This window comes from Anguilla anguilla, chromosome 8 (genome assembly GCF_013347855.1).
Source record: "Anguilla anguilla isolate fAngAng1 chromosome 8, fAngAng1.pri, whole genome shotgun sequence".
Taxonomy (NCBI): Eukaryota; Metazoa; Chordata; class Actinopteri; order Anguilliformes; family Anguillidae; genus Anguilla; species Anguilla anguilla.
In genome coordinates this window covers 22,191,464-22,203,108 of record NC_049208.1, presented here as the reverse complement: position 1 = coordinate 22,203,108, position 11,645 = coordinate 22,191,464, and the positions used below count along the sequence as shown (strand labels likewise).

The window sequence follows — 11,645 nt, the reverse complement described above, 5'->3', positions numbered from 1 at the left end:
GGGTGTGGGGAGGGTGAGGGGGTGTTGGACCAGTGGCTCAAAATGATGAATAGCGGCTAAATGAAACCAGGGTTCCCTTCAGCAACCCGCCATCATGTGGCAGCTTTGGGGAAAAAAATATCTGAAACAACGTCACCAGACACTGACTGATGAATCTGTTCCAGTGGTTTGATTAAGAGACGGTTGGTCTTGGTTTGTTAGGCAGAGGTGAGGATGGAGCAATCTGCTTTATGAATAATTTGCCCTGTATAATTTGTCACACACTGTCATACTGTTCTTTATTTATCTAATTGGCAAAACAGCTTAGCATATCCCATATTCTGATTCAATAGAACTGTGTGTTCCTGCATGCGTGTGTTTGTATATATATATATATATATATATATATGTATATATATATATATATATATATATATTTATATAACACGTTTATAGCAATCTATGTAAAATAAGCATGCAGGAATGGTCAGGTAAAGCTGGTATTTTTCTACTTGTGGTATTTCCAGTACATGACTAAGTAATAGCATGGGGTTAGAGGTACAAATCACAGCCTCTCACTGTTGTGAAGCAGCACAGAGACATAAACGCAGAGCAGCAAAGTTCCAGCACTGAACAAGAGGCTCCCCTGTGCACAGACGGTCTGGCTGAGCTGCCGTGGAATTCTCAGAGCGTGTTCAGCAGTGGGATGGACCCTGACTACTAAAGAGAGAGGGAGAGAGGGAGGGTGAGCTAGCAGAGAGAGAGAGAGAGAGAGCGTGCAGGAGAGAGAGAGAGAGGCATCACACAGCAGTATCTATACTGTCAAAAGATCAGGAGAAAGCTTGCAGGTTCTGTGGGGGCTTTGATGGCCAGGCAGCCGGAGTGGCTATAAGGCGTCACATTTATCTGGGAATCAGAGGAGCGAAGGGGAGAAATCCTGGGGAGGCTACAGACGCAGGCTGTGAGGCACAGAGGTGGGTCAGCGGGAGGTCTCTGACCCCCTCATTTTCGTCTGAGAGCAGATAGGCAGAGAGTGAATGAGGTAGAGGAAGGTGGATGCGAGAGAGACGGTGAGCCATATAGCCCTTTATCCCCTCTCCATTCACAAATCCATTGCATTCCATTATTGTAGCGATGTCGCGACGATCTTTCCGATTGGTGGAGAAAGGGTCCCATTGAGAGCTGAGACTTAACCCCTCTTTTCCCCGCGCTGCCTTTTCCTTACAACTCCCATCTGTCTTTTTTTCACCCCTCTGTTATTTCCCCCATTTGTTCTTTTCACTGCCCCGGCACTCTGCTCGCGGTTCAGAGCCCTGTCCCTTTTCCATTGTAAAAAGTGGGTGCTTCGGGGGCTGTCATTGTGTTTGGCTTCGCTACAAAGAACAGCTGAGAGAAAGAAAGAAAAGAAAAGGAGGGAGCGAAGAAGAGGAGACCCGCGGAAAAGGAGAGGCGCCGCTTTCAGGACCCGGGACTGCGCGAAACGGCTGACATCGCTTGGAACCCGCCGATTGAGGAGATTAAAGAGGAATAATAAGGAGAGAAAAAAAAAAACGGGTGACAGCCGCCTCAGGAAAGCGATCGATTGAAGAATTGCCGCGGACTGAAGAATAAAGGAGAAAGCCGTTGTTAACCCGGGGTGCGGAATACACAGTTTTTCTACCGCAACATATCTCCACAACACAAGTTCTTTTTGGCAATAGCGGTAAGGAGCCATCGCAAATATGAAGGGGGACTCGGAGGAAAGCATTGAGAGCCTGCGGCCCTCCAACCTGCAAGCCTTCGCCAACAGTTCCACCTTGCACGGCATGAGCCACATCTTTGCCTATGGGCACATGACGTTCCGCCGCTTCCTGTGGTCTCTCTCCTTCCTGGGCTCCCTGGCCTTGCTGTTGCTGGTGTGCATGGACCGGATCTCCTACTACCTCGAGTACCCCCACGTGACCAAGCTGGACGAGGTCGCTGCTCCCAACCTCACCTTCCCGGCCATCACCCTCTGCAACCTCAACGAGTTCCGCTTCTCCAAGATCACGCGTAACGACCTCTACCACGTGGGGGAGCTGCTGGCTCTGCTCAACGAGAACTACCAGATCGCCAACCCGCACCTGGCCGAGCCCGAAGTGCTGGCCACCCTAAAGGAGAAGGGCAACTTCGTGAACTTCAAGCCCAAGCAGTTCAACATGACCGACTTCTTTAACCGCACCGGCCACGACATCAACGAGATGCTTCTTCAGTGCACGTTCCGCGGGACGGGCTGCTTCGCCCACAACTTCACCACTGTGAGTCTGCTCTCCTGTTTGTATCCTGTCGCTCCTGTTGGCATGTTGCTTTTGAGCTTTTCAAAATTTTGTGTCTCATTATTGACTTTATAATATCCCAATTGTGGGTAATTTTGTCAAACCTGCGAATTAAATTTTTGGGTTATACATTGTATAGGAACAAAGTCACTTATGGCAATTGCATGTTTAATGTTTAGCAATGTGATGATGTCTAATGCAAAGACTTGATGGAGGCAAATTTCAGGCAAACATTTTTCGTTGAGCAGAAGAAGGCAGGCTCGAACATGTCCTTGAAGTATATGATCCGTGTGCATACTGAAGTCAACTTAATACTGGAGTAAGTAATCAGAATATTTCAAGGTGCCTCTGCTTAACTTCAAAATACCTTTTGATTTGGACTTTTGAAAAGCATGGCGTCCTTGCACTTGAACTTTACCTGAATGTTGTGTGAAATGATCATAAAATTGATTTTGTTACATCATAATTCAGTGTCTTGAAGACGAATCAAGGCCGTTGAAGCCTTCTTTCAGCGCTAATGGTAACTTTCCATGTTATATGAATGAAGTTTTAAGCAGACTTCTGCTTATTTTTAACATCAATAATCTGATCGAAGTTGGCCTGCAGCAAGGGTTACCAATTTATGCACTGAGGACTATGGTCTGGACCTGTATCACATATTCACAACACGGTTTGGTCCAGAGGTCCTATGCCAATTCATGGCATAGCAATACTGTGGGCTGTCTGTGATTGGAATAAACAGAAAACATATAATAGCTATAACAGTAGTTTCTTTGTGTGGGCATGACATATCCATGTTTGGAATTAATGAAATGAGTGTAGTGTACATTGAATTGTTGCTTCTTTTATATTATGCGAGTTGTTTGATATGCAGTCAGTATATTTGTAGTCAGACTTTTTGCAGTTGGATATTGATCATTTGTATTGGACATGACAATGTATAGTCGATTTGTGTTCAGATCAGCAACCTCACGCCTTTTCTTATTTTTGTGCTTTGACCAGAGCAGTTTTCATGAAGTTTGTAGGTAAACGGTGCTCTGTATCAACAACAAACAAGGAAACAATTCCCTCCTCTAATATCATCATTAATTGTAAATATAATATTGCTAATTATGCTCTAGTTTTGGAGGTCTGAGATACCAGAAAACCCTCCCACTATTTTTGACTGAATCTTCAAGAATTTGGTGCCTACGGTCAACTTATATGTTCCCTGGTTGTACATAAGTTGTGAACAAGCATGCACACAGTTGTAACAGATTAAACTATTTGCTGCCATTATACATGTGAATACCCTCCTGCAGCTATGATGAAACAGTAGCAATGGAAATGTGATACATTTAGAGATTGTTCTGCTTGCACTGCTAAGCAAGGGAAGCGTTAGACCCCCCTGTCTCATCTGGAGTGGGTGGTAATGTCGGCGGCGGCGACGGTGATGAAGGCAAAATGTCTCGGTCCAGCTGGTTCCGTGCGGCGTCGTCATCCTCCCGACGTTCAGTAGAGCTGCTCACAGCGCCGAACCCCCCCCCCCCCCCAACCCCCAACCCCCTAACATTCGCTTCATCCTGCCACGTCCCTTTGCCTCCAGCAAATCGCTGCTGAGCAGGGAGAGTGAGATTCACTCCCCTCACTGTGCCATCACTCAGCTCACTTGGACAGCATTCACGACCCGCCCCTGCATAACTGCCCAGCTCCGTGCGAGCACTTTTCTTTGAGCCGTTATGAAGGAATTGAATTATACCAATAAGCATACTAGATGGGCTCTTAATCGGGCTGGTAATGCTATTAGCCTAATAAAGCTGTAGCGTGGCCTTTAACATGCAAATGGAACGACAGCCAGAGTTAAAGCTGCGAGAGCAGCAGCACCTGGTGAACGGTGAGAGACGAGGCGGAGCGTTGGGACCAAAGACGGAACGCGCCGGTGGCTCCCGTTCATTGGCTGATAATCGCGCACTTTCTTTTTGGGCTGCGCTCTGTCAGCAGGCCACTGAAGGAGTTTACTGGTACACCTTCCATTCTGTTACAGGGGCTTCCCAACAGCCGATGCTTTACCTTTTGCGAGGAAAGATATATGGAGAGCCTTTGTGTGGGAGGTTCAAATAGAATAAACGCTTGACGTAATCCATTTATGTATTTTAATGATATTGGGTGGTCCAACTCTCTAGTGAAGGGGCACTGTAAAGATTGAATGAAAGCAACATTTAATTTTTTTTCCAGAAATTTATGCATGAAGTTATTTCCCTAACAAGATATTCATGACCATCGTTTAAAATGGACATAACAATTCCCAATATGTATGCAAATGCGTATAATGCACATTTGTCACAGTATGAAATATTAATATTCCATTTCATGCTAATTCAATTGTGTTCAACTGCATGAAGAGATTTATTTTTAAATAAACCCTTTCAGCTCATTGTGTGCAGTGATGAACCCACCCTTAAACATAATTACCTTTAGCTATAATTCCTACTGTCCTAAAGCACATGTATTACTTCTCTTTCGCAGCAACCCTGAAAAAGGCCTAATGGCAATATTTGCTGGAATCAGAGAAAAACATCAAAAGCAGAATATTCTCAAATGTCCTTTGAAAAAGCAAATTGCGTGCCTTAACTGGGAGTCTCTGGTTCCTCATTTACATTTGGGTCATTAATCACCGAGTTGATAGACACAGGTCACTTGTACCACGAGTGTCGTTTATATTTTTAAAAAAACGTGGCAAATGCTTATTATGCATAATAACACCAGGGCCTTTGGTAGTGTTTACTCCGAAATGTGATTTGCAGTTACATCTGTTTGAAACAAAATAAGAATCTATGAGCAAGGGTCAGCCAGGAAGCAGGGGACGTGTACGTTCTTTCCAGCGTTCCTAGCCCGTCCTGTCTGGATGTCTGGTTCTCGTGCTAAATTGGAATCCGTCCGCCGTGTGTCTAAGAGTGCTCTGTCACTAGCTCCGAGTTTATTAAAATGATTCCCAAAGGCATGTGACTCAAAGCATTTCCAGCACCTGCTAATCACCAATATGCTGCGCCGTGGCATCAAAGGCGCTGTGTGTTCTGAAAAATCCCACTGCTTTCCTTCCTTCCTCAAACTTATTTACTGAAGGCAACCTCGCCTTCCCGCTGTTGGTCGCCACATGCATATTTTGCTTTATCTTTGTTTGCCAGTCACTTTAGCTGTGGTTTATGATTGAGGCATTACTTTTTTCCTTAAATAATGCTAAAATGTGCATGCATTCAGGAAGGAACTACGCGTGAAGCGTGCAGATTTGACACAATTACACAATTTTCCTTCATATTGAGAGTCAGTTGGCAGTTGCTTGGGGGACTACAGGCAAAGGACTGCGTGCCATGGATATATGGAACTAAGAATACAAAACTGTTTGTTTATTAAATATATATGCTAAATTTTAAGGTGTTGCCTATTACCTCTCAGTTGGAAAAAAATAATAACCTTGCACTGCTTAAGGCAGTGTTTGTAGGAATAAATGATGCGGAATGGAAAGGTAAAAACACACACATAGAATATTTTTGTCTGCTGCTTCCTTGCCTTCTAGGTATCGTAGCCAGACAACCAATGATGCGCCACATTTTGAGTGACAGGTTAACCAATCAACTATAAGTATGTAGGTGATTGGCGGACTCTTATGCAATGAAGAAACATTCCCTAAGTAATTCCTACAGTGGATTACAGCTGAAAGAACAGTTTATCCATCTGTCTATCAGTAATTTCCTCATGTCCACCATGAACCATGAAAACGGTCTTTGTTTATTTTTAAGGGAATATTGCTCACATAAGATGAGACTATTGATGTTTATTTAAAGAAAACAATTAGGTATTGCTGTAAATAAGGATTAAATATACATTGCGCAGTATGATAGCACTCTTTGCTGTATAAAGAAGGGGACCCCTTGCAAAGAACAATTGTTTAGTGGTCACTGAGTTGAACCCGTAATGTCCCATACATACTATGGATGAGGCAAATACTACTACCAAGGGAATACCATGACATACAATAAAACGATGAATATATGCATAACCAGTTGTGTTCAGTTGCAGAGTTACAGTCACAGTGAAATGTTCAGTGTTAAATCAACTCTTACGGAATATATATGGTCCCTGTTGGACTCGTATGTACTCCGTGTGAGTTAAATTAACACTGGACGTTTTACTGTGTATGGTACGATGACACACCCCAATACCAGTTATCAATAATGGATATGTATGTGGATAATTACCATACAGGTGTTTGGAGGTGGATTCTAAACATTGAACATAGCTTTTGCCCCGCTGCGTTTCACTTTGGCTGTTTGTGGATGAATTTCGTGCTTTGATAGTGTGCATTGGTTTCACCGTTTTTCATCTTTATGCTTCAGCCAAATTGTGAGTGAGTTAGAGAAAAAAATTATTAGTTTACCCCAAATTCAGTAAGTAATTTTTATCCTCAATCCATGATATGTGTGCAAAACATAATTATGTACACAATATACTTTTCTGGATATCGTATCAGCAAGTTCCTGGCTTAAAGAAGAAATTGTCATTGCTACTGAAAAAGAGGGGAAAAAGAGAGATTTGAATAGCTGTTCTACTTTTACTTTCTTTGCAGCAAGATCAGAGAGTAATTTGTGTGTGTGTGTGTGATCCTGGACATAGTTGAACCATTTACACTGCAGTGATGTTTTAGATGAGAAGGGTTGTGGCTCATTACTTTGTAGGCCCACTGCCATGTTTTACCCGACCACACAGTGTGAGTGGGTGTGGGCAAGAGAGAAGGGATTTCAGTTTCGGTAAGCTGAATGGGAAGCTGCGGAGGAAAGAATTCTTACCTTGAATGATCTATACAATTTACGAGTTAGTCATTTTGCTGATACTAGTAGCCAAAGTGACTGGCCAAATTGCATTTCACATGGTATACAAACACCACAAGAGTAAGAGATATGCAAAGGTGCAATAATATTACCTCCACTACTGCGGTGCATGCAAAATAAAGGTTTTTTTTTTTAATTAATAGAAATATTAAGGTGTTGCCTGAAAAGGGTTTTTGACAAAACAGCCAGTGAATCTGCCTAGTTGATTGATTGGGAAAGGTCATTCCACCATGGGGGAATAAGGGCTAAGGAGAGCTGGGGCCGTGAGGAGCTCGCTGCCAGATGCTCGAAGACTTGGGACAGCCAGCTGGCAGGGGACCCTGAAAAGAGAGGTCTGGTTGGAATGTGCTGTGCAATCATTGTCTGAAGATAAGAAGAGGCAGAACTACTCGCAGCTTGGTATGCTAATGTGAATGATTTGATTTGATTGTGGCCAGCCATAGAAGCCAGTGTCGGGTGTTCAAAAGTGGTGCGGCATCTGTGAATTTAGGCTGTTTGAAGACCAGATGGGCGACAGCATTCTGGGACAGGAGAAGCAGGAGTTCTGTCTTCCCCAGATTGAGCTTTAGGTGGTGGGTGAACATCCAAGCTGCAGTGTTAGCCAGAAATTCTGAGTTTCATGCCTGAACTTGGGTGTCAGAGGGAGAAAATGAGGAAAGAGAGTTGAGCGTCATCAGCATAGCAATAACATGACACGCCATGAGCAGAGATATCTGGACCAAGAGTTTTAGTGCAATGGTAACCAACCCTGTTCCTGGAGGTCTACCATCTGGTAGGTGTTCATTTCGGCCCTATATTGTCACACCTGAGTCTACAAATTAGCAGCTCAACAAGATATGTAGCTGTTCAATGCGGTATGCTTTGTTATGGTTGGCATGAACACCCACAATTGAGTTGATCTCCAGGAATGGGGATGGTTACCACTGGTTTAGTGTAAAGAGAGAAGAGGAGAGGACCCAGTTCTGGGCCCTGTGGGACACAAACCAGGATTCCCCCAGGCCACCTGGTAGGATCAGTCTGAGCGATGTGATTGCAAACCTTGCAAGGGTGGAGCTTGAGTTTCCCATCTCTGCAAGAGATTAGAGAACAATCCAGTGGTTCTTATATATGAAACTGTAAATATAACTTTCCTTAAAGACTCTGAAGCACATCAAGGAAAACCTTCCAGGACAAGGAAGTTGGGAGACACTGGGAAATTCAGTCATCAAATGACTTTGTCTACAACTTAAGAGTCTTCTAAGTGTGTATGACCAGCCCGGTACCCAGCCAAAGTGAACGGAATTGGACAAGATGCCAGTCATACCACAGGAGGAACCAAGTCTCCTATTCATTCATTCATTGACTCATCACTCACTCACTCACTCACAAAGCCATGCTAGTGGCAGTGGCAGCCTTCTCTGGAATTTCCCTGGTACTGAATATGACCTACAAATGTATTGATTATCATCCAGGATGACAATTAATAAATGATCTAAAGCTGGGTTTGGAAAGTTCAGTTAAAGATCTCCACCACTGAATTAAACTAAAATATTTGGAGGCAAAACAACTGTGCCACACATTTAAACAGAGAATAATAAAGTACATGATTATAATACATCAATGATTTTAAGTAATTTAACTGCCAAAAGGCTTTATGAAAATCAAGATGCCCCGGATTCCCAAAATAATAAAATAAAAAGTACAACTAAATCACTTTCTCTTTATTATAAGATAAGATTATTATTAAAAGCCTGGAAGACATGCACAATAAAAAGGTGGTGCTGTAGGTTCTTACTGATAACAACAAAGACACCAGGACCTATCGAGGACTACTTCATTTAATGCATTGCGTGGCAAATTTTGCTGATATGCTTGCAGTCACGAATAAGAATAAGAAAGCATTGGTAAAGGTGATACAACATTGTTCTTCAAAAACATATTAAGAAAACAGGCTAATAGGCCCTAATCAAATATTAAAAAGATTACAAGATAAAGAGAAAACTTGTTTTGTTTTGAAACCTTGATCCTTTTTTCATTTATGTATGAGAGGCGTCTTGCATGAGACTAAGACACTGACAGAGACAATGTTCTTTTTGTGCTGTTACAGCCAATTGATTGCTGCCCTGTGGGGATGATAGCCACGGACACTGGGAAAGTCAGCATTTGTTGTGACGAATTTATTATCTATTAACACATGTATTTATTCAATCTGAGAATGTTCCATAAGATGGAAATGAGGAATGCAAATGAGGCAGTATTATTATGGTGTATTGAGAAGGGAAATGCACTGATCTGTGAAATCACAGGCTAGGTAGTTTAACCTGGCTCTCAAATTCTTCCAAAACATTGGTTCATACAGGTAATTTATCCTGGAGGAAATATTCAATAATCAGGGAATAGTCAGCGTGGATTCTAGAGGGAAGATCATTCTTAGTAATTGTTTCTCTCCTTTATTCATTATTAATCAGTGCATTTATTTATTTTTATATAATAATTACAAAATAATTTGACTCAATTTTGGGCTTATTATGGATATATCATAGGAGTTTGAGTGCCTCAAATCTTAATTTATGAAAGAATTTACCTTCTCATTGTTAGTCAAGGAGTGCAAGAAGGGTCAATGTTGGAACCTCTTATTTACTCTAAATGCCCTTGACAATAATATTGTAGTGGCGGTAGGCTAATTAGCTAGCCACCGCATCTTGTGTATAGTAAATATATGTGTGTGTTCACTTACTTGTGTTGATGTAGCTAGTTAGCTAGTTAGATTCTGTGCTCTTTTTTGTATGCATTATGGACCGCAAGTCGGGTATGAAAAAAGCTCACAGTTCATGCTCATGGCCCTACTTCTGCTCTTCTTGTGTTTGTGTTTAAAGCTGCATTCTATTGCTGACAATGGCTTAAAAGCGTGATCCACCTGACTTGTCTCTTGCTGAAATTACTACAATATCAATTGCAATATAGGTAAACATAGAAAAAACGAGAAGTTACAAAATATGTAAGAGGAAGAAAAAATTCAAGATCTGCATTTGTTTGACCACATTTAAAATACTGTGCTCATTCTGCTAGTTAGATGACAGAAAGAAGAATAGTCCGGTATTAACATAGGTGGAAATTCTAGGTTCAGAAAGTCCTCCCTTTATTTTCTTCTCCATTCACCTGGCTGGATTTACTAGTTAGAACTAATTAGTGAAATTAGATGGCTGAGTTCATGGGTGGAAAAAATGCATGGCAGGACTTTTACTTTCTGTCCCCTCGACTTTCCTCCTGTGGATATTAAAGAAATTACATTTGAGGATAGACACTAAAAACACGTACTTTTATCCCCAGTTAAAGAAAACAGACAATAATTTGAAGCATTAACATTTTAAAAGGGTTTAATATGGTAGAACAGGGAAGCTACTTCATGATCCACAGGGCACAGGTGAAAATGAGCTGAAAGCAAATTTCTTCACACAAAGAGTTATAAATAGGTAGAATCATTTTCTGGGATCTGTAGTAGAGTCTGATATTCTGGGTTGCATCATAATCAAACTTGATGGAAACATAATCAAACTTCAAAACAAGGCCTGTTCTTGATGTCATATATTCTTATACACTGCTAGTTATATATCATTAGTTAAAATTTGATAAATATCTATTAAATCATCAGGATTTTTTTCTGTGTCATAGGAACACGTCTACTGTCTACTGCATCCGTGCACTCTTTAAAATACATGAGTATGATGATAAAACTTTGGATTTATAGTAAGACAGAGGGAGAAGGCAGAGGAAGGGTGGGAGATTTACATTCTATTCAGATGACTGCGGGAGAGATGAGCTTCGACCTTGGGTAAATGTTATTGGAAATTCATTAAGATTTTCCCACCCTGAATGATGAAAAACACTGGAAGCCCCTCCCATCTACCAGTAGAAATGCCATCAAGCACGGGCCAGAACTTCAATCCTGTTACTTGTCGGTGTTCATTATAATGTGCTTTGTATTCTCATGGCATTTGAGAGCCGTTCAAGAGTGACCAGCACTTGATTTGCATACTTTCCTCAATTTCAGCATCAACAAAATAAGGAAGAAGGGAAAAATGCAGATGTGGAGGCAAACTACACAAAAACAAAATCAAGCCAGGCACTTCAGATCTGTTCTCATGTTGTCTCCTCCCCAGCTGTCCGTTTAACCTCCAAAAATGCAAGGCGTTGCATGAGTTGGTACGAGTGACAGCGGAGGAAGTTGCTGTATTTTGAATTCATTAAAAGGAAGAGGCTCTAATGAACCGAGAAAAGCCACTTTTCGGGGCTGGGCCATGTCTTTGCATGCCAGTCTCTGAGGAGGCGGTGCCAGTGGTGCATTTCATTGTGTTTTCCATTTGTGTTTATTTATTATTATATTTATTTTTGCTGGACAGAATTTTGGTAACAGAAGCTGATGAGAAGGAAAACAGTTCTGGGGCAAGATAGACAAATGACTTAGAAAGAATCCCAGCTGCACATGATTACAACAAAGCAAAAGAGGAAATGCTGTAGAATGGCTGCA

At 41.9% G+C, this 11,645-nt stretch overlaps 1 protein-coding gene across 2 annotated transcripts in view; it reads left to right on the top strand.

Moving 5' to 3' along the window:
- Positions 1-604: 604 nt before the first annotated feature.
- Positions 605-11,645, top strand: part of asic1c (acid-sensing (proton-gated) ion channel 1c) — a 326,109-nt gene continuing 315,068 nt past the window's right edge. Inside the window, exon 1 of one of the 2 annotated variants that reach the window (XM_035429639.1) lies at positions 605-2,255. In XM_035429639.1, coding sequence (XP_035285530.1) covers positions 1,701-2,255 — 555 coding nt within the window. In that variant the 5' untranslated portion in view covers positions 605-1,700. The remainder of the gene's footprint in view (positions 2,256-11,645) is intronic. The other variant, XM_035429638.1, reaches the window with a different exon arrangement.